This window comes from Chiloscyllium plagiosum, chromosome 12 (assembly GCF_004010195.1).
Source record: "Chiloscyllium plagiosum isolate BGI_BamShark_2017 chromosome 12, ASM401019v2, whole genome shotgun sequence".
NCBI classification, from domain to species: Eukaryota; Metazoa; Chordata; class Chondrichthyes; order Orectolobiformes; family Hemiscylliidae; genus Chiloscyllium; species Chiloscyllium plagiosum.
Window position 1 is genome coordinate 16,223,967 of NC_057721.1, and position 24,212 is coordinate 16,248,178.

General features: G+C 39.6%; 1 protein-coding gene across 2 annotated transcripts in view; it reads right to left on the bottom strand.

The window, feature by feature from the left end:
- ofd1 (OFD1 centriole and centriolar satellite protein) overlaps positions 1 to 24,212 on the bottom strand; it is a 96,357-nt gene that overhangs the window by 11,385 nt on the left and 60,760 nt on the right. For both annotated transcript variants that reach the window (XM_043700577.1, XM_043700576.1), the window contains exons 17-19: positions 12,609 to 12,729; positions 8,394 to 8,494; positions 6,342 to 6,458 (exon numbers count right to left, since the gene is read on the bottom strand). In XM_043700577.1, the coding sequence (XP_043556512.1) occupies positions 6,342 to 6,458; positions 8,394 to 8,494; positions 12,609 to 12,729 (339 nt within the window). The remainder of the gene's footprint in view (positions 1 to 6,341; positions 6,459 to 8,393; positions 8,495 to 12,608; positions 12,730 to 24,212) is intronic.

The window sequence follows — 24,212 nt, forward strand, 5'->3', positions numbered from 1 at the left end:
TCTCTGTATCTTCCTCGTCAACATTTTCATTTTCTATAGTGAACACTGTCGAAAAATATTTATTTAGTGCTTCCCCTATCTCCTCTGACTCCACACACAGCTTCCCACTATTATCCTTGATTGGCCCTAATTTAACTCTTGTCATTCTTTTATTCCTGACATACCTATGGAAAGCCTTAGGGTTAACCCTGATCCTATTCGCCAACAACTTCTCATGTCTCCTCCTAGCTCTTCTGAGCTCTTTTTAGGTCTTTGAAATATTAAAATGACCACAGCTGCCAGGGTGCTAGTGTGGAGGGGAAACCTGTGGCTGCAGCTGTTGTCTCAGTCATCGTCCAAGGTCTGGCCTGAACTGACCTTTTTAATAAGCTTAACAAGGTACCCATCAAATTTGGGAAGATGGTTACACTGCCCCTGATCTTACCTTCCTTAAAATGACATCAGCTCCGGGCAGAAAACTAGCATTTACAATAAATTTGCTTCATTCTAGCTCCACTTAGAAATTTTAATCAACCTGTTCAGACACGCTATGACATATGTCTGGAACAGGTGTGACTTGATCCCAGATCTTCTGGCCCAGATGTACATTCACAATCACTGCGCCCCAAATGTACAAAATAAGCATATGTTGATTCCAACTGGCTTGCTCTTTTACCAGATTTGATCATTCGCAGTTCCTTCCTATATGGGATTTTGATGAGTCATAAAGTCATAGAGCACAGAAACAGACCCTTTGGTCCAACCAGTCCATGTCAAACATTATCCCAAACTAAATTAGTCCCATCTATCTACTCTTGGCCCATATCCCTTCAAACCATTCCTATTCAAGTACTTATCCAAATGTCTTTTACACGTTGTAATTGTACCCACACCCATCACTTCCTCAGGAAGTTCATTCCACACATGAACCATGAGTCATTTCATGTGTTAATGCAGAGGCACCAGACTAAATCTATCCTCATCAGCAAAATGCTTATTGTACATATTACGAACAATCCTTGTTAAATGCAAAACTAAATGCTGGCACTTTTTTTTTTACCATTAATATATAATCTGTCTGAGAATTTGTCAAATTGTCATAATTTTTGTTCTGGAATGAAGTTACAATCTGCATTGCTGCATAGTTCCTACAAAATAAGATAAATTCCCTCCGAGTAGACCTGCATAATTAGATCTGCTATCCACTGAAACCTAGTTGAAGAAAAGACATGTTTATCAAAACTTTTCATCTTGCACTCATCAGGATTATTCAAATGTAATACCAATGTAAAGGCAAAACAACAGTTATACTGCATGAGTGCAGTATACTGATTGGCTGTCAAGTGGACACTGATTGGTAGAGGCATTGCCAGGGAGAATGCACCAGTTAGGTGATGACAGTCAACTAACTAACTTAATTTAATTTAAACCAGACATCCAGACTCTTGACTGGTCAAGTCATGGCAGAGAGAAATAAACAAGAGATTGGTTGTCACCTGTTGAAACCAAGTGCAATGGGTGTACATATTCTTTTTATCTGAAAAGAGCTGGACCCTCGCAATGTTCCCTCTAATTTTTCTGACACTGTACAGACTCCAAATGTCCATGCACAGCAACAACACCTGCAGTGCAATGCATAGCTTGGAGGAAACAATCGACCTTAATACTAACATATGCAGGTTCCAGTACTTACCTGAAAATCTTAAATTGGTGGTGAGTGTAATCAGAATTATTTAGCATATAATGTTCAATTAGGAGAGGCAGTGATTTTGTGGTGATTTTACTAGGTTAATCGAGAACTCCTAGGCTAATACTCTAGCTCAGTTTGATAATCATTGACCAAAAAAAGAAACCTTTCATGTTCCTTTCTTCCCTGTCGACCTGATTAGGATTGAGCTGCCACACGTTCCTACCTGACTCTGAGTTAAGTTTTAATTTCTTGATATTACAGGTCAGCCATGCTGACCATCATGCTGCATCATCCTGTTGAAGGCAGGATAGATGACCATCCCTTCCCACATAAACCCATACTCTCCAAGGTACTGTTATCTCCCACAGTTAGATTGTCACACCTTACGAACATTCAGTAAATACTTTCCCCACTATTCAGAGTTGTTACAAATATTAAAGATTTAAGAAATAGGTAGAATTCTCCTATTTACCTGTCTTTTAGTCTCAGTTTGTCAAAGTACGGACCAGATTTCTGTTCTTAATAAGAATTACTATTTGTTACAAATAAATATTCTAACCAAAGATAAACAATTATGAATCACTGTCGCAGCAATGAGAGACTGGAAAGGTGATTCAGTGGTCCCTCTCCATTGGGTTTGTTGACATTATCCTTTTGCTGAATCAAACACTGCCTACATATCTTCCTTCTTCAGATACTACTTGTTTGCAAGAGACACAAAGTGACTGGTTTACACTTATCAAAGTTTCAATGTATCAATTAAGGTACAGCTTCTTGTAATCAATAAGCAGGAAATAAACTGGCTCGCTCAGGTTTGAGAGACGTTTTACTGCCGAGCAGAAACAAAGTTCCTTCCCTTCTGGAGATCTGATGACTTCTACCCCAGACATTCACACCCAAGCTGTTCGATTATTTGGGAGCCAATCATTGAGCTACTGGCACACAGGAAGCATTTGTCATTGATAACTGATCACCAAGCAGCCAAATTTCCAGCCTCTAGCTCCAGCTTATCCGTAACTAGCCCTTTCACTGCTGAACCAACACCTGAGCAAACAACACATACAATGAATATCAAGTAACTTGTTTTTAAACAAGTCAATCTTCATCAATCCTTGGTTTTTAAACCAATTTTTTTCCCATTTCAGTCCACAATTAAAAAATACACAAAAATAAAGAGACATAGTATTTACAGTATGTTTATTTGCCTCCCTTCACATTCATTTCTCACTCTGCATTCCAGCTTACTCCCACCATGCCCTATTACTGACTAGCTTAGCCTTCATATCACAGCGATGGCCCTAATCAACCACTCCCTTAACTTTCAAACAGTGGTGACCTTTGGCCAAACCCTTCTGGACAGTCATAGAGATGTACAGCATAGAAACAGACCTTTCAGTCCAACTTGTCCATCCCAATCCAATGTAGTCCCACCTGCCAGCACCCGGTCCATATCCCTCCAAATCCTTCCTATTCATATACCCATCCAGAAGCCCGTTAAATGTTGCAATTGTACTAACCTCATTCCACACACTTACCACCCTCTGCATGAAAAACCTGCCCCTTAGGTCTCTTTCATATCTTTCCCCTCTCACCCTGAACCTATGCCCTCCCTACGATCTGGACTCCCCACCACAGGGAAGAGACTTTGTCTATTTAGCCTATCTATAATGCTCCAGGGAAAACAGCCCCAGCCTACTCAACCAATCCCTATAGTTCAAATCCTCCAACCCTGGCAGCATCCTTGTAAATCTTTTCTGAACCCTTTCAAATTTCACAACATCCTTCCAATTGGAGGGAGACCAGAATTGCACACAACATTCCAAAAGTGGCCGAACCAATGCCCTGTACAGCCGCAACATGACCTCCCACCTCCTGTACTCAATACTCTGAACAATAATGAAAAGCATACCAAACGCCTTCTTCACTATCTTATTTACCTGCGACTCCACTTTCATGGAACTATGAACCTGCACTCCAAGATCTCTTTGTTCAGAAACACTCTCTAGGATCTTACCATTAAGTGTATAAGTCCTGCTAAGATTTGCTTTCCCAAAATGCAGCACCTCACATTTATCTAAATTAAACGCTGTCTGCAACTTCTCAGCCCATTGGCCCATCTGATCAAGATCCCATTGTAATCTGAGGTAACCTCCTTCGCTGTCCACTACACCTCCAATTTTGGTATCAGACAAGCCCAACTAATGATCTCTGTGCAACTCCCCAACCGACTTACCACTACCCCCTAGACTGGTCACACTGGAGCTCCAGGACTCATTCTGGCACATTCCCTGGATGTCAATGGAATGGAAACCCAACCCTGACCATCCCAAACAGCCAACTGGCTGTGTCAAGGCCTCTGGATTGAAATCAGATGCTGTCTCCAAATGACTGTGGCAGCAAATCATACCCAAAGACAGTCCCCTTGACTTAACCAGGAGATCTCCCCTTGAACTTTGAGACATGACTATTTGTCTGAAGCACAGTTGTTGTGTCAACTGCTATCTTATGATGGACTGATTTCTATTGGCAAACATACATGTTTTGGTACTAAATGGCAACGCAAGACAAAACTGTTGGGAGCCTGTGTGTTCTGAATGAGGCCACAAAGCACAAAAAGACAATGCAAGGCAAAGCAGAGCTGCTGACAAAATCCAAGTAAGCAGTGTGAGTGAAACCATGAAAGTGAGCCAAGAGCCTGGAGATGCATTGTGTTCCGGTGCACAAGATCGGTGCCTTTCCTTATAAGTAATGTGACCTGAGAAAACCATAACAATGTAAAGTGTTGGTGCACTTCAAAGAACAGTATTAGAGTGCCAGAGAATCAGAGATGCACCACTGACGAGGCCGATGTGTGCCCAATGCTAACTAATGTGAACGATGGGTGTAGACAGTCTCTGGCTATAGAGTATCCGGGGATGCTCAAGACTGTCCAAGGTGAAAGCTCGAAAGAGCAAGCGGTGAGCTGGAGCTGCTCGATGCCGTGCTTTGACTTTCATGTCCAAAATTCCAAAGATGTGCAGGTTAGGTGAATTGGCCATGCTAAATTGCCCATTGTGTTCAGGGATGTGTAGATTAGATGCATTAGTCAGGGGTAAATGTAGAGTAATAAGGTAGGGAAATGAGTCTGGGAGGGTTACTCTTCAGACGGTCTCTGTGGATTTGTTGGGCCAAATGGCCAGTTTCCACACTGTAGGGATTCTATGAATTGCCACCATCAAGTTTATCTATTCCACATGATAGAAAAAGAAACTGCATATAAATGAGGTAAGATTAGGAGATGTAATGTCATGCACTCACTCTCTCCACTCACTACCTTCTTGTCTCGCTGCTCAAATGGTGGATGTAAAATTGGACATGTTTTCCTTTCTCTGCCAAGAAGCTAATTTTACCAATCTCTCAATATTCGCCTAACAGACTTCCCAATGCCCATGTAATTCAGGGAATGGGTAAATTTAGCCTTAATTTGTATTTTAAATTTTGCAAGCATAAGGTGGTTGGGTATTGACAGTACCAGTCTCATGACCTCATAGCACTCATGTTTGAGAATAGCTAATGAGCAGAAAATAAAAAAACAATGGTAACCTCATCTGCCATGCATTATGTTGAGGGCTGACCTGCAATGGTTGCTCAGCCTTGCAAATAGCTCCCTGTTAACCCACTGGTTATGGAAGCTGCTGTGTTCAATTACCATTTGGCATAATGGCTAGTGTGGACAGTGTAGCTCAAGTTCCATTCATCTGTCTAACATGCTTTCTTTCATCTTCAACCTAGAACATTAAATCCAAACCAACAGTTATCAATAACTTTAACTTCATTTATCCTATCGAGGAACTCTACAGTTTGCCTGAATTCTTTGAAAGTTGAAAGAATTATGATTGGAAGAGTTCCTTTTCATGTGCACTCTTTTATTCCAAATCTAAAGGCCTGTATTCCTCCATTTTCAATCCAGTTCAGAAACTTATTGGACGTTATTTTTTGGAATATTTAAAGGCTCACCAGTGACCAAATAAAATTTGTCTTCCAAAATTTAAACAAAAACTAAAATATTAAACATAGAAAAAAATCTGCAGTAGTATGAAGGTATTTCTGTAAACATTGTAAAGCAAAATAATCAAGCATATTTCAGTCTAAGAATTAAGTCACACATGGAGTTTTGATTGTAACCATTCAAATTAGGTCTTGAAACCAGACAGGTAAATCTGGCCAATATGCTGTGGCATTGGTATTGATTTAACCATTATTGCTTGTACTCAGTTTTGCTTTCATATGAGGTGCTTAAGTAAACTAGCACATGAAAGGAGGTTAGTTTAAAAATTACAATCAGAAGGATTTTAGGGTAAAACCTATCCAAGACCTGCTCACCCAATTTTCAGATCTCCTGCTGCAGATTGAGAACCGAATTGATTCCAATAATTCCAGATGATTTCTCCTACTTTGTGAGCAGCCAAATAACTGTATTTGCACATGAAGGTCAACAGACAAAAATCAACACTATTCATGACCCTTTAATACAAATTTATATTGCAGGAATGATACCATCAATAAATATTGACCAAGACAAACGTTAAAATTCAACTCTTAGATAATAAAATAATTTTCTTGCAATTTCCCAAAGGTGAAAACAACAATCTACACTCTCTTGCAGCATATCGCACAATGGTAGCAAACCCACCTGCATCTGCAGGAGTTAAAATTGCTTCTTGGTCTAGCGAAGAATTAGATCCTCTATTAAGATCTTCCTCCCGATGTTGGGACAGATTTTTGTTATGGGCTAGATTGCCTTCTTGCTCTGTAAGAAATAAACAATAAGCCTTTTGATTTTAACAATGAAATAAAAAAAAGTCAATAGAACAGTACTTATAAAATCAATAATTTGTTGATTTTCATATGTCTCTGGCCAGATTTTTCACTTATTCATTAAAAACTCTATGTGCTTTTGCTTTCTCAAACAAGAACTGCAGTTTAATTCTCAATAAATCCCCGACCAGAAAATAACTCAAAATTTTAACTGCCTGGGAAACTAGAAAATGAATTATACTCTTTGAAGTCAGAGTTAACATTTACATAAATAGAAATCTCTCTGAATATTGATCTTCACAGTAGTATCATTTTAATATGCTCAAATGTCTGCCATTTTAATAATGGCACACTTGGATTTGCATATATTATTTCTTCACAATTATATATCTACACTGCAGTTATTCCTATAGCTTAAGTTCAGAACTGAGATTTTCAAGGGATTGCAAGATTGATTCTTAGCCTCACAGACATTCTGTCTCTCTCGAGCTTCATGTTGGGAAAAGAATACTTTTAAAAATAGAAAAAAAATGTGAAATTTTTTCTTTACCTATGCATTACATATGACTGAACGGTATCAGTTTACTATTCTTTTCGCAGAAAAGACTCCAAAAATAAATCTAAATGTGCAATCATTGTAATATAATAAATGAAAAGTTGCAGATAAATCAGGAAACTTCAGTTATAAATTTTGAAGTTTAATGCATATCTACTCCTAGTACCAACTAAAAATCTAAGTCACAAGTGAACAAGAATTCATCATTCTCAGATGATTTCCTGTTAATGGTTAGTTTTCTAGTCTCAAACTAGATTTGCTAATTTTGACTGAAGCCTCCAAATGCAGGTCAGAACATCAGGTTTCGTTGTGACCACGAATTTGTACCCTGCTACTCCTCTCATATAAAAGAACCTAAGGGGCAACGTTTTCACACAGAGGGTGGTACGTGTATGGAATGAGCTGTCAGAGCATGTGGTGGAGGCTGGTACAACTGCAACATTTAAGAGGCATTTGGATGTGAATATGAATAGGAAGGGTTTGGAGGGATATGGGCCAGGTGCTGGCAGGTGGGACTAGATTGGGTTGGGATATCTGGTCGGCATGGATGGGTTGGACCAAAGGGTCTGTTTCCATGCTATGACTCTATGAATGGGGATTTATAAACTGACTTTTCAGGTGCTGGAATATGTTCAATGACCTCCCTATTTGCTTTAAGCGTTCATAATCTTTCTTCCTATTCATATTTTGACTTTTGCATCCTTGGCTTTCTTACTACTGAACGTAACAGAATTAATCTCCTTTAATAAAACTATTTCATACTTATTGTGTTCTACGACCTACAGATAGGAAAAGCTCAGCCTTTATTTGCCTCATGATTTCCCCAGGACTTTCTAGATATTTCTAATGAACTTGCTCAGAGGAGTCATTACAAATCTCTGCAGCATGTGAGACTTGAACCTGGATCTCCTGACTCAGCAATAGGGATACTATCACTGCACCACAAGATCCCCACTATTACCTTCTAATACTCATGCTGTGATGCCTTGCACATTTAGCTAATTGTCTGCCTTTTTCACAATCTGACTGAAGATCTTTGTACATTGGAAAACAGTTTCCTCCCTGTTTCAACCATTTAAAAAATCTAGTTGCAGGCAATTGTACGCATTCATTAGTTCTTGGTTTAAAAGTATCCAGTTGGTCCTTTTCTCCTCACTGTTGTAATTAGTCCAATTACATATTTGCCTTCTTATTTCAACTTGGTTGAAATGTCTCAATCTGAAATTACAACTTTTTTTTCCACTTTAAATGCCTACTTATCCAATCTGCATTTTTAGTTTTTAAAGTATAGATTCATGCTTTGGAGTTTTTGTTTTGTCTTTACAAATAATGAGAACAGTCAACATTTTTGTAGCTCTAGATTCAGCTTACCAATTTTAAAACGGTCATCTGATTGCTCAATCGATTCTTCAAATCTTTGATTTGTTGAAGATTCACAAATTACAAGATGGTCTCTTGGAATATTTTCAGATCTGGATACACATAGAAAGAAAAAGTCAAGTGATACAAGATATTTACAGCTTTCAAAGCAGATATATATTTGACAAAAAGTAATATATGAAGGATTTAACTTCCTCTGTTTTTTATTTTCCAATGCAATATTATGGTCAAAGCTGTACATTATGTAAAATATTAGTTGAATTCAGAAAATGATTGGAAAGATTTTAATTTCATTATCAGTTGTGGATTTGAAACAGAACACTTGAATAAAGTAAAAACTCAGGTCACTAAAACTATAAATATCTATGGGAGCAAGGTATTGAGAAACGCTGGACAAAATTTATTAAATAATAATGTACAGATACTAATACAGATGCATCAAATTAGGCTAATATCGAAAATTACTTGGAACCGAAGAATCAAATCAAATCAAATAAACACCAGCATATAAATAAAATCCCTACAGTGTGGAATCAAGCCCCTCTGCCCAACAAGTCTACACCGACCCTCTGAAGAATAACCCATCCAGACCATTCCTCTACCTTATATTTACCACGGATTAATGCACTTAACATACACATCCCTGAACATTATGGGAAATTTAGAGTGGCCAATTCACCTAACCTGCACATCTTTGGACAGTGGCAGGAAACTGGAGCACCCGGAGGAAACCCACGCAGTCACAGGGAAAACGTGTAAACTCCACACAGGCAGTTGCCAGAGGCTGGAATCAAATCTGGGTCACTGGAACTGTGAGGCAGCAGTGCTAACCACTCAGCCACAGTGGCACCCCGATAGTGTTGAACAGGTGTATTGATGAGATTAAGGGTTTTCAGTGCATTCTATCGTAACAATATTCTGGAGTCATGGCTGATTGAAGTGGCACCGTATCATAACTTCTACCAGTAATCTGCAGACTAGTCAATCACGCCTGGTTCTGACTTGCCCAGGAACTGAGGGCAATGCATCAGCTAAATGATGACTGACAGTTAACTGCCTAACTTTGTTTAAATTTAAACCAAGCAAATTGACACTGCCTGATCAAGTCATTGCCCTCAAGAATGAATAACAAAATGGTTATTGCCTATTTTATTCAGTTGAACAGATAGTGAATGTACACACATATCAATGCATGCATCTTCCAGTGTGTGCAAGTGTGCCACATTGTGAGCCCAAATGACAACTATTTAAGGTTTGAAATTCATAATTACATTGGCAATCATAAATCAGTGTCCAAAATTAGGTATGATTCTGCATATGGAAAACTTTACTCAATAATCTTGAGTGTACTAAGCTAACTCCTATTCAGGGGGCTCTTGGGGGAAGGTAAAAGGCTAATTGCTGTGCGAATCTGGCTTACATGTTTAGATATTTCAGCCATACTACAAGAATTATAGTTAATAAACAAGAAAACTGCTTCCAATAATATAGGCTTACTTAGAAGAGAGGTCAATAGCAACGCCAGAATTTATTGTCCCAGAGAAGGAGCTGGACACCCACCTTTTTGAATAACCCTAGTCTATGTGATGAAGGTAGGAAATTAATCCTGGATTTTCACCCAGCAACAATGGAAGATCATCAATATATTTAGAAATTATAAGGAGGTGTGGGATTTGATGAGAGATAGTGACATTCTTTTTAAAAATTCATTTATGGGATGAGGGCATAGCTGGCTAGGTCAGCATTGATTGACAACCTCTAATTGTCAATATTGCTGTGGTTTAGGGTCACTTGTAGGCCAGACCAAGTTTCTTTCCCTAAAAGATATTAGTGAGCCAGGTGTTTTTTTCTGACAGTCGACAATGGATTTGTAATCATCATTTTACTCTTAATTCCAGATTTTCATTGAATTCAAATTCCACCATCTGCCATGGTGGGTTTCGATCCAGAGTCCCCAGAACATCAGAGTCTCTGGATTAGTAGTCCAGCAATAATACCACTATTCTCTTGATAAATGGTGTGTTATACAAACAAGCTGCTTTATCACAAATGGTGTCGAGCTTTGTGTTTGTGTTCATCCAAGAAATGGAGTGTTTCCTGACTTGTGCACTGGAGATGGCAGAAAGGCTTTGGGGAATTAGCAAGTGAGTAATTCCAAAGAACATCCAGCTTCTGATCTGCCCTGTGAACTATAGCATCCATATGTGTGGTCCCATTATGTTACTGGCTGATGACTTCCAGAATGTTGATTTGGGATGATGATGCCAATAGTATTGAACGTCAATGGGAGGTGATGAGTATCTCTCTTGAAGGAGATAGTCATTGCCTGCTATCTGTGTGACACATGTTACTTTTCATTCATTCTTTCAAGCCTGAATAATTGTCTACACCTTGCTCCAAGCTAGACATTGAAGCTGTCTGTACCTGTGATTTGTAAATCAAAATCAACACTGTGCAATCATCAGCAGGCATCCCGAATTCTGACCTCGTGATGGAATGAAAGTAAAGAATGTAGTAGCTAAAGAAAGTTAGAATGAGAACATTGCTCTGTGTATCATCATTTATTTTGTGCTGTCCCCCACCTTCACTAAAAATAACCATATGGTCTGCAGACTTGGCACATTATCATCACGTTCCTTCACTGTGGCTGATTCAAATTCCTGAAGGTTCTTCTTATCATCTTTGAGTATGCACCTATATTAGGTGGCTTGCAGCAATTTAAAAAAGCAACTTTCACGTTCTAAACAGCATCAAGGACAGTCAATAAATGTTGGCTTTGCCAGCAATGCTGTCACCCCCATGAACAAATAAATAGATACAACTGTTTGGTAGTACAGAATGTAAATGTTGCTAAAAAGATACAAAGTTGAAGTTTTTCATCTTACACACATTATGACTAAAATTCAAGAAACAAAATTTAGAAAGGGAGCAACAATGTATACAGCATGAGAAGGTGCTGATTGTTTGGACCATGATTGGCATGGAGATGCAGCAGGAACTGATTGAACTCAGAGCAAGCAGGGAGACTATTACTGGTCAGGGTATCGTAGCTGGAGTTGAAAGTCTTTTTCATCCAGTCCTTAATGAGAAAGGTATCATGTATTCACAAATTCCTTTCACCTAGAGAGAACAGAGTCCTCTGTGTGAATACATGTGGCTTCTAGTATGCTTTGTTGAATCACACTGAGCCCCACTGATAGTCTCAATTTGATTTCCAATATAATTCTCAGACTGAGAATTAAGTAAATGTTATCTAATATCAGAATCACATTAAATATTGGACATGATGCTTGTGGTTTGCAAGCATGCATGTTGTTAAGTAATGTCTGTCAGTTATTGAGATTAATGGCCTACACACCTAGCATCTCATTGGCACTAAAACCCACACCACGTTACTCATTTGTGTGGTAGGCAAAATGTTTTTAGCTTGATTGCAGCATTTGCTTCGTAAAAATCACCATTTGAGAATTTACTGCAAAGTAGCAGCATAAGATGGCTACCTTCATATGTTGATCAAATTGAGACACTTTCTCCTTCCAGGGTAATTTGAGGTAGAATGGAAACTGTTCAAGGCCAAAAGTGGCAGCTATTTGCCCTTACATGAGTTTGAGATATATAGCAAGTGGTCATCTGAACTGAGTAGCAACTGGCAGACAAGAACCCATACATGGGACACATGTGGGACTCTATTCTTTGGGAGCAAAATAAATTTGTTCATACATTTCTGTATTTGTTCATATTTAAATTTCTCACTGACAAAAAGTTTATAAAAGCTGGCAGTCATGTTATCGTTCCCATAGAAACACCCTGACCAATTAGTGTCTCCCCATCTGATCTGAGTTTAACTCAGCTAAGATTGGCCACTAACAATTCCTAATGCATCTTCATGCCAACCATGATCCAATCAATAAGCATCCTCTCCTCGTACTGTATAAACTGCTACTTGCTTTCTAAAACTGGTTGCTTCTGTTGCAGTCCTGATGAGCACAAGATGAAAAGTTGTGACTTTTTTTTTTACTCCACTCATCAATGTTGAAATAAAAATATTAGATTCCAAAATGCCATATTTAGTATATACTGTTAATTTATTTATTATCCTAAATGCTTCGTAGTGCTTAAATAAGGAGAATTGCAATTTATTTGTCAAACACTACATAATTCACAAAAAGACATCAGGGATGCCCACAGAGTGAACCGTATCTTTACCTTTCATTGGTGCCAGGTCGAGAAGAGTTTGGACTGTTGACAACATGGAGTTCATTATTTACAATTGATGTTTGATGATCTGGTACACTGGGAATAATGACTGGGAAGGAAGTATTGATACCTTTCAGGGAAAAAGAAATTATAATTATACTGTGTACTATAGTTCATGTACATTAGAAAAATGTTCCAAGATTTTATGTCTTTAAAATTTTATTCTTATAATAATCTAAACAGATGCTAATTAAAAATATTCTCTCCTCTTCTCTTTTCAATTCTCAAAAATGGAACATATCCAGTGAAGATACATGAACCAATTTACAGGAATAAAGTCAAACTACTGTTGTAGTTGTTGTTATTTTGAAGACTTTTTTTTTAGTAGCGACTCTAGTATTACTACTTATTAAGAGAGACAACACTTAAGTATGCAGTAATGCGACAATAAAAGCAATATTGGGTTGTCAATGTTCTAAAAAGGAAACATAACCCAGAATACTGGTCTCAATCTCATTCATGACCCCTTGCAAGCTTAAACTACTATAAAATCATCTTACGTTGGCTTGAATTTTTACAGTTGCAGTGGAGCTTTTCTCCACTTTGTGCAAATTTGCATTTAAAAAGAGGCGCAGTTTTAAAAATATATACTTTGATCTCTTGTAGTGAGTGATGTGGGAGATGACATTTAATTAATGAGGGTAGGGTGAACCTTCGAACAACAAATCTTTCAGGGTATAATAAATATAGCCAGTGAGATGCAGGGATACTGTAGGTAAGAAATGCAGATGTTTGGTAAACAGTAACAGCCAGCTGCACTCTGGCAACCTCATTCTTCTGATCTCAACCAGTGAGTCAGACTGATACAAAAGGGAGGAGGAAAATTAAAGCCCTCTTCAGTGCTGGGGAGGAGCAGGAAAATGTTGCTCCTGGGAGTGGACATGGTTAAAATTTGTTCAATTTTTAAGAGGAGTGTCTGAAGGTCACTAAGCTTGTTAACAGAAAGGAGGGTGGAGGAGAGAGTTAGGAATTGAAACCCTTTATCTATCCCAATGAAGCCAGGGGCTCAAGAGGCTGCAGCACATATTTGTTGTGGAGGGAAGATGAAAGGATTGAGAGCAGGCCTATAGCTAAGTAGTTTAGGGTTAAAGGTGGAAAGATTGTTTATATGGATACGTAGACATGCAATGGATTTGGTGCAAAGGGTCAGATTGGAGGGGTTGAGCCGGAGATGTATAATGTTACCTCCCACTAAGACAGTAATCACTGTTGAAATCAGAATGAGGGCGAGTGGTGGGTTTGAGAAGCAAGATTTGATGATTATGATTAAGAGTGGGGATGCAGTTCAGGGTAATATATCAAGACTCAAATAAACATGAGTGATGGTGGGGTTCTTGGTGAGCAGATTGAATGGCCAACAAAAAGTGAAAATGGCCTTTCAATGGAATGCATACCTCAGCTATTATTGGAATTTCACTTCCTTAAGGCTTTTCCTTGCCTTGTTGATGCCCTGTAACTACAAAGCTGGAAAAAAAAAGGCATCCTGACCAGAAAACCAGCCATTTGCCTGTCAGGTTAGTAGGGTCCTTTAATTGTGCCAATCTATTGTTAATCAGGGGCAGGCATGGGTGACAAGGATTGGCCTTACAGTCACTCTCCTCCCTTGCTTCTGATCCCTGACACATTTCACCCTACGACGCCCACCCAAGAGAAAAGAATAAGAACTATTAACCTATTCATTGCTGGATTCCCCAAAGTTACACCTGGACCGGTAAACGTTAACATTGAGATGTTGTTGGCCTCTGATTGACATAAGGTGCCAGCCAATCCATATTACTAATGTCAGGGTCTGGGATTTGCTGGGAAACTCTAAAGCTCACCCGTCACAGGGTTTGGTGGGCAATTGGACATTTTGAAAACAGTGGGGTTGACATGTTGGTCACCACCCAAAACGAACCAAAAACACCATTTAAAACAAAAATGGAAAAATTCAGGTCACTTTTACAGGAGTGAAAACGTTACCATTTAAAATGGGATGTGGCCATGGTATTGTGGTGTATACAAATATAGTGCTATATCTTCTTTTCAATAAATAACTTTTTTTTTACATTAAGCAACTTGAAATTCTGTTTCAATACAACATTAAAACTCACTTATTGTGTAAAACTCACTTGTTATAATTTAATGAATTTTGCAATTTCTCAGGCAGGCCAATTTGATGGAGAACAATGTAACAGAATGAACAATTAAAGTATCAATAGTTATGGTGAAATATCTAAGGTACAAGTCCCCCGTTCTTCTTAAACAACTCAGGCATAAGAAATTTATACTCTACTTCATATACTGAATATTTTTGTTTCGGAGGAGGAAAACAGAAATAAATCATTTGTTAACATATGTCGTTCACATAGAAATATGAAAGATTCGTGGAGCAGAAGGCTGCCAATAATCTACCATATCTGTGCTAAGCAAAAAATTGTCCAGCTTATACTACTTTCCCAACCTTGTTCTACCATGCTGTAGGATACACTTACCATATTTCTCCATGGCCTCCCCACTCCAAAGCGAACAGCCTATCCAATCTTTCAAAGCCAAATTTATCCATTTACAGTGTGAATTTAAGTAAGCATGAGTATGCTTTATTAACTGCTTTATCTAACTGTCCTGCCACTTTCAATAATCCATGCACAAACAGACCCAAGTCTCTCTTCATTGCATCGCCTTGAGAATGGTACCCCCTATTTTATATTGCATTTCAAGTTCTTTTGACCTAAGTGCATCATTTAACACTTCTCTGTATTGAACCACATCTGCCACCTAACAGTTCACTCCATTTTTGTTAATGTCCTTTTAGAGTGTCACTCTCTCATTTTACAATTCTTCCAAGTTTTGTGTCATTTGCAAATTTTGCAATTGACCCCTGCACACCAAAATCGAGATCAATAATATATCATGAAAAGCAAGCACTCCAATACCTAACCATGGGCAACACCAAAATAAATTTTCCTCCACCCCACTAACTTTCTGTTAACCATTAGTCTGTTTCCTATCACTCAGCCAATTTTCAATTCACATTGCTATTAGGGTACTGGGATTTCTGAACTGGGGAAAGTGGGGGTCTATACTGTACGGATGGTATATACCCAAACTGTGCTGGGACCAGTGTTCTTGCAAACTCATAACTCGGGAAGTAAAGAAGGTTTGAAACTAAATCATGGAGCAAGGGATCACATGTGGAAGGACGAGATATATCAAAGAGTACAGACCATGGGAGAGAGGAACATAATATAAGTAAGAGTCAGAGAATGGCAGGAAGGAATGGAGAAAAAAAAAGCTAAGAATACACCAATCATCAAGACTAGGTATTACAAAATAACAAAACTCTAATGGAATGCATGTAGCATTCATAACAGATTAAATAAGGTGTTAATTCATATTGATGTAAATAAATATGAGCTGATAGTATTTACCATTGTGGCTGTAGGATATCAAGGATTCATTCCCAAATATTTAAGAAATATACAGCATTCAAGAAGAACAGGGAGCTAGGTAAAGGTGGAGTTAATAAAGAAAGACATTGGTGAATAGTTGGACATGACCTTGGTTCAGTAGATCAGGATGTAGAAATCATTTTGGGTGGAATTGAAGAATGGAAGATGAAAGAGGTCACTTGTGGGTAACTATCATGAAGAAGAAACTTTCAAGAAGCAATATTGAGTACTTATGAGAAAGGGACAGCAATAATCAAAGGTGGCTTTAATCTGCTAGAAAAATAGAATTGGTGAGAAGTTCATGGAATGCTTTCAAGATATTTTCTTAGAACAGCACGTTCTGGAATTTGATTTAATTTGGTTTATTATTGTCAAATGTACTAAGATACAGTGAAAAGTATTGTTTTGAATGCTATACAGAATCAACCAGAGAGGTTATATTAGAATTGACATTGTGTAGTGTAACAAGATTAAATAAATATCTCAAAGTAAAGGCACCTCCAGGTTGCAGCAATCACAATATGTCTGAACTTTGTGTGAACAGGAAAGACCAGGTCCAAGGTCAGAATCTTAAAGGGCAACTTTAAGCAACTTAAGGGCGACTGGGTGGGCATGCAAGTTGAGCTAGGTAAATGGATTATCAAGCTAAGCTAAAGGATAAATCAGTAGAGATGAAGTTACAGACATTTAAGGAGATATTTCAGAACTATCAGAGTTTGTATATCCCTACAATAAATTCCTACAAGAATCTAGGGAAAGCATCAAACTTAAGGAAAAGTATAATTACCCAAAGGTAAACAGCAAGTAAAATATAAAGAACAGTAGATAATAATTAAAGTGTTAATAAGGAGAAAGATATTACAGTGAGAGGAAACTGGTGAGAAACATAAAAAACATACAGCAAGAGTTTCTACAGGAATTTAAAAAGATGTACAGTGAGTATGGGGTGCTGAAGGGAGAGGGTGACCAGCTCCAAGTCGTGGTCCACGTAGGTACCAATGACATAGGTAGAAAGAGGGGTAGGGATGTAAGGCAGGATTTCGGGGAGCTAGGGTGGAAGCTGAGAGCTTGAACAAACAGAGTTGTTACCTCTGGTTTGTTACCCGTACTACGTGATAGCGAGGCAAGGAATAGGGAGAGATATCAACTGAAAGTGGCTGCAAGGATGGTGCAGGAGGGAGGGTTTCAGGTACTTGGATAATTGGGGCTCATTCTGGGGAAGGTGGGACCTGTACAAACAGGACGGTCTTCACTTGAACCAGAGGGGTACTGATATCCTGGGTGGGAAATTTGTTGGCGCTATTTGGGTGAGTTTAAACTAGCTCAGCAGAGGTTGGGAACCGGAGGTGTAGTTGCAGTGCACAGGAGGATGAGAGTAGGGAGGACAGGGACAGGGACAGGATTTCACGATCACAGGAATGTGCTGGCAGACAGCAAGCTGGTTTGAAGTGTGTCTACTTCAACGCTAGAAGTATTCAAAATAAGGTAGGTGAGTTTGCAGCATGGATAGGTACCTAAGACTTCGATGTTGTGGCCATTTTGGAGACATGGATAGAGCAATGTGAGGAATGGATGTTGCAGGTTCCAGAGCTTAGATCTTTCATTAAGAACAGGCAAGGCGGTAAAAGAGGGGGAGGTGCGGCCTTGATAGTCATGGATAACAGTGTCTGAAAGAACTTTTGACGAGGACTTGTCTACTGAGGTAGTGTGGGCTGAGGTTAGAAATAGAAGAGGAGAGGTCACATTGCTTGGAGCTTTTTATAGGCCTCTGCAGACTTCCAGGGAGGTGGAAGAGAGGATTGGCAAAATTATTCTGGGTAGGAGTAAAAGGAACAGGGTGGTCATTATGGGGGACTTTAACTTCCCTAACATTGACTGGAAATGCTATAACTCTAGTACATCCAATGTGTACAGAAGGTTTCCTGACACAGTATGTCAAAAGGCCAACAAGAGGGGAGGCCACACTGGATCTGATGCTTGGTAATGAATCAGGCCAGGTGTTTGATTTAGTTGTAGGTGAGCACTTTAGTGACCATAATTCAGTTATATTTAGTTTAGCGATGGAAAGGGATAGGTACATACCACAGGTCAAGAGTTATCGATGGGGCAAGGGCAATTATAATGCGATTAGGCAAGAATTAGGATGCATAGAATGGGGTAGCAAAATATAGGGGATGCAGACAATGGAAATGTGGAGCTGGTTTAAGGAACACATGTCCTTGATAGGTATGTCCCTGTCAGGCAGGAAGGAAGTGATAAGGTAAGGGAACTGTGGTTTACTCCAGAAATTGCAAATCTCTTGTTAAGCGGAAGAAGGAGGCTTATGTGTTGATGAGACAAGATGATTCAAATGAGGCGATGGAGAGTTACAGATCAGCAAGGAAGGATTTAAAGAGAGAGTTAAGAGGACACAAGCAGTCTTCAGCAAATAGAATAAAGGAGAACCCTAAAGCTTTCTATAGGTACGTGAAGAATAGAAGGATGACACGGGTAGGAATAATACCAGTCAAAGACAGAAGTGGGAAGTTGAGTGTGGACCCTGTGGAGATCGGAGAGGTGCTGAACGAACATTTCTCATTGATTTTCACTAGGAAAAGGAGAATATTGTAGAGGAGAAGAATGAGATATTAGATATTAGACTAGAAAGGATCGAGGTTAGTTATGAAGAGGTGTTATCAATTCTGGAAGGAGTGAAAGTAGTCAAGTCCCCTGGGCCGGATGGGATTTATCAAAGGATTTTCTGGGAAGCTAGGGAGGAGATAGCAGAGCCTTTGGCTTTGATATTTGAGTCGTCATTGTCTACAGGTTTAGTGCCAGAGGATTGGAGGATTGCAAATGTTGTGCCCTTGTTCAAGAAGGGCAAAGAGATGACCCAGGTAATTATAGACCAGTGAGCCTTACTGCTGTTGTAGGAAAAGTTTTGGAAAGGATTATAAGAGATAGCATTTATAATCATCGAGCAAGCAACAATTTGATTGCAGATAGTCAACATGGTTTCGTCAAGGGCAGGTCATGTCTCACAAACCTCATTGAGATTTTTGAAAAGGTGACCAAGCATGTAGATGAGGGTAGGACAGTTGACGTAGTATACATGGACTTTAGCAAAGTATTTGATAAGATTCCACATGATAGGCTGTTGGAGAAAATGCAGAGGGCATGGGATTGAGGGTGATTTAGCAGTTTGGATTAGAAACTGGCTTTCTGAAAGAAGGCAGCGAGTGGTGGTTGATGGAAAATATTCAGTCTGGAGTCCAGTTACGAGTGGTGTGCCACAAGGATCTGTTTTGTGACCACTGCTGTTTGTCATTTTATAAATGACTTAAACGCAGGCATAGGTGGATGGATTAGTAAATTTGCAGATGACACTAAAGTCGGTGGAGGAATAGACAGGTTGGAAGAATGTTGCAGGTTGCAGGGGGACTTGGATAAACTGCAAAATTGTGCAGAGAGGTGGCAAATGAAGTTCATTGCAGCTAAACATGAGGTGATGCACTTTGGGAAGAATAACAGGAAGGCAGAGTACTGGGTCAATGGAAAGATTCTTGGTAGTGTTGATGTGCAGAGGGATCTTGGAGTCCATGTACATAGATCCCTGAAAGTTGCCACCCAGGTTAATAGTGCAGTTAAGGTGGCATACGGTGTGTTAGGTTTCATTGGTAGAGGGATTGAGTTCCGGAGCCGCAATATCATGCTGCAACTTAACAAAACACTAGTGCAGTCGCACTTGGAATACTGTTACAGTTCTGGTCGCCATATTTCAGGAAGGATGTGGAAACACTGGAAAAGGTGCAGAGGAGATTTATCAGGATGTTGCCTGGTCTGGAGGGAAGGTCTTATGAGGAAAGGCTGAGAGACTTGGGTCTGTTCTCATTGGAAAGATGTCGGTTAAGAAGGCATTTTATAGACACGTACAAGATGATCCAAGGATTAGATAGGGTAGACAGTGAAAGTCTTTTTCCTGGAATGCTGATGTCAGCTTGTACAAGGGGGCATAACTACAAATTGAAGGGTGATAGATTTAAGACAGACATCAGAAGCAAGTTCTTTACTCAGAGAGTGGTAAGGGCGTAGAATGCCTTACCTGCCAACGTAGTTAACTCAGCCACATTAGGGAGATTTAAACAATCCTTGGATAAGCACATGGATGATGATGGGATAGTGTAGGTGGATGAGCTGAGAATAGTTTACAAGTCAGCACAACACTGAGGACCGACAGGCTTGTTCTATGCTGTATTGTTCTATATTCTATATTCTATAATATGGGGATGGTGGATGGAATGAACAAATATTCTGCTTCTGTCACTACACAGCGTATACAAAAAGCCTTCCAATAATAACTGCAAATCAAGAAATAAAACAGGGAGGGAAACAGCAAAATTACAATCATTGGGGAAATGGTGCTAAGCAAGCTGAAAGAGCTGTCGAATGGTCGGTCACCAGATTAAGCTGGATTTCATCCTATAGCATTTATTGACAGGATGAGACAAGTAGAGTCCCACAGGGATTTGTGCTGGGGTCCAAATGTCTTACAATTTAATTAATAATTTAGATACTTACCATTCTTCACATCATTTAAGGTTGCACATGACACAAAGATAGATAAGGAACTGTGCTGTGAAAAAGACAGACTTTGCAGATAAATACAAATAGGTTTCCAGAGTCGGCCAAAATCTGGCAGATGGAGTCTAATGTGAGAAAACATGAATTTGTTCACTTTGCCATGAGGAATATAAAATGCACAATATTACTTAAATGATGAACAACTGTGAAATTCCGAGGGAACTACGATATAAATCACTGTAGGGAGCACAGAGGAGATTCATTATGATGTTACCTGGGGTGCAGCATATCAGGTTTGAGGAGAGGTGCATAAGCTTGGGTTTGTTTTCTTTAGAACAGAGAAGGTTGAAGGGGGCCCTGATAGAGTGAATAAGATTGTGAGGAGCATGAATAGGGTGAATAGAAAACAGCTGTTGCTTTTAGTCTCAGGGTCAATACCAAGGGGACATAATTTTAAAGTGAAAAGCAGGAGGTTTAGAAGGGACTTGATGAGATACATTTTCACCCAAAAATGGTGAAGTTCTAGAATGCACTTCATAGAGGTAGGAGACATTAAGGTACTTCTTAATGGTTGCGAGGAGGTCTTGAAGTGGCAGGGGAATGGGAACCAGAGCAGTAGGTCAGCAAGTAAAAAGACTGAGGAGTTAGAGATTAAAACCAGTAAAAGGAACAACAAATATGGGGGGTCTGCTGAACATGGCAGGTCCATTCAAGGGCAAAGCAGGAAATTTATGCATGGAGCCGGACGATATGAGCAAGGTCCTTAACAATACTTTGTATTGGTATCCACAAAGGTGAAGGACATGGTTGATGGTGAGTCTCAGGAAGGGTGTGTTGACATCCTCGGACATGTCGATAGAAAAAAAGATGTTGGGTGTTTTGAAGAGCATTAAGGTAGACAAGTCTCGAGGACCTGATGGGAACTATCCCAGAATATGGAGAGATGCGAGAGAGGAAATTGCTGAGGCCTGGTACAAAATCTTTGGATCCTCTTTAGTGACAGGAGAGGTCCCAGAGGACTGAAGGAAGGATTATTTTTAAATACACTGTGGATGTAATCAAGGTGAGAGGGTTTGAGTTATAAGGAGATGCTGTGAAGTTTTTCTCTATAACATAGGAGCCTGAGGGATGATCTTAAAGAGGTTTATAAAATCACGAGGGGCATAGATAAGGTGAATAGCCAGGGTCTTTTCACCAGGAGAGGGGAGTCCAGAACTAGACGGCCTAGGTTTAAGGTGAGGGGGGAAAGATTTAAAAGAAACTTGAGGGGCAACCTTTTCAAACACAGCATGGTGCGTACATGAAATGAGCTGCCAGAGGAAGTGGTAGAGGCAAGTATATTTAAAAGACACTTGGATAGGAAAGGTTTAAAGGGATATGGGCCAAACACAGTTTAGGAAACCTGGTCAGTATGGATGAGTTGGGCCAAAGGACAGGTTTCCAAGCTGTACGACTCTATAATAGCCAATGTGTGGAATCTATGTTAAGTTCAACATCCCAAATCAGCATCCTTGCCCCCACTGTTTGGGATGACAGTTGCTGCTGGTGGTTCGGCTGTTCCAATTTACATCTCTTTTAAACCTATCTCCTTTTCCCTTTCCCCATCATTTTTTTTTAAACTTTAATGCTTTGGGCCTTAGCACCAGAATCAACCTTTCCTGAAATTAGCCCCTCTCTTTCACTTTCTCACAAACAGTTCTGACAAAAAGTCACTGAGCTCAAGTGTTCTCATTGTTTTTCTTTTCACAGATGCTGCCTGTCCAAATAAACATGTTCAGCATGTGGTTTTTGAACAGCTTTATATAGATAATTATACTAAATTGAATTGGAATAAATAAATCAGTTCAACAGTTAAATCTTATTATAAATAATGCTTTAAAAGTCTAATTTATTACCCATTTTCAGAACTGGATTTTGTGTATATATAACAAAAAAAAGTGTTTCAGATCACCACACTTCCATTGTGAAAGAATTAAACTGAGCTATAAAATTTCTAAACGATCAGAATGTTATTTAAAGTTGGAGTGTGTATTACATGTGCTGAGACAGGACTCCACAATTAAAATGGCCACCATAATTCATCTGCACAGGTGCACCCACAATGCAGTTGCAAAAGGAAAAGGAAGAGTGTTTTTAAGCAGGCATTCTGGATGCAAAACTGTAGATATCTCTTATAATGCACCCTGCAAGGGGCCAATTACATAGTAAAGTGTATTTCCTTTTTGTTCTGAAAATTCGGCATGATAATAGACGCCAGCCTGTTTTAAACTTGGTGGGAGCAGTTGTAGTTACGGAGTCATAGTGCTGTACAGTGTGGAAACGGACCCTTCGGTCCAATTCATCCATGCTGACCAGAATATCCTAAATTAATCTAGTCCCACCTGCCCCATATCCCTCCAAACTCTTCCTACTCATATCTATCCAGATGCCTTTTAACTGTTGCAATTGTATTAGCCTCCACCACTTTCTCTAACAGCTCATTCCATACACATACCACCCTCTGCGTGAAAAAGTTGCCCCTTAGGTCCCTTTTAAATTTTTCCCCCTTCACCCTAAACCTATGCCCTCTAGTTTTGGATTCCCCCCACACCAGGGAAAAGACCTTGACTATTTACTCTATCTATGTCTCTCATGATTTTAGAAACCTCGACAAGGTCACCCCTCAGCCTCCAACACTCCGGGGAAAACAGCCCCAGCCGATTCAACCTCTCCTTACAGCTCAAACCATCCAACCCGATCAGCATTCTTGGAAATCCTTTCTGAACCCTTTCAAGATTCACAACATAATTCTTATAGCAGAGAGACCAGAATTGCACACAATATTCCAAAAGTGGCCCAAGCAATGTTCCTGTACAGCCGCAACATGACCTCCCAACTCCTGTACTCAATGCACTGACCAATAAAGGCAAGTATATCAAACACCTTCTTCACTATCCTATCTACCTGAGACTCTACTTTAAAAGAACTATGAACCTGCACTCAAGGTCTCTTTGTTCAGCAACATTCCCCAGGACCTTATCGTTAGGTGTATAAATCCAAAATGCAGCACCTCACGTTTACTGAAATTAAACTCCATTTGCCACTCCTCAGCCTATTGGCCCATCTGGTCAAGGTCCCATTGTACTCTGAGGTAACCTTCTTCACTGTCCACAACACCTCCAATTTTGATGTCATCTACAAACTTATTAACCATACCTCCGATGTTCACATACAAATGATTTAAAAACATAACAAAAAATAGTGGATTCAGCACCAATCCTTGTGGCACACCATCCGTCATAGGCTTCCTTTATGAAAGGGGAACACTCCACCACTACCCTCTGTCTTCTACCTTAGGGTCACAGATGTACAGCATGGAAACAGACCCTTCGGTCCAACCCGTCCATGCCGACCGGATATCCCAACTCAATCTAGTCCAACCTGCCAGCACCCAGCCCATATCCCGCCAAACCCTTCCCATTCATATACCCATCCAAATGTCTCTTAAATGTTGCAATTGCACCAGCCTCCACCACATCCTCTGGCAGCTCATTCCATACACGTACCACCCTTGTGATGAAAA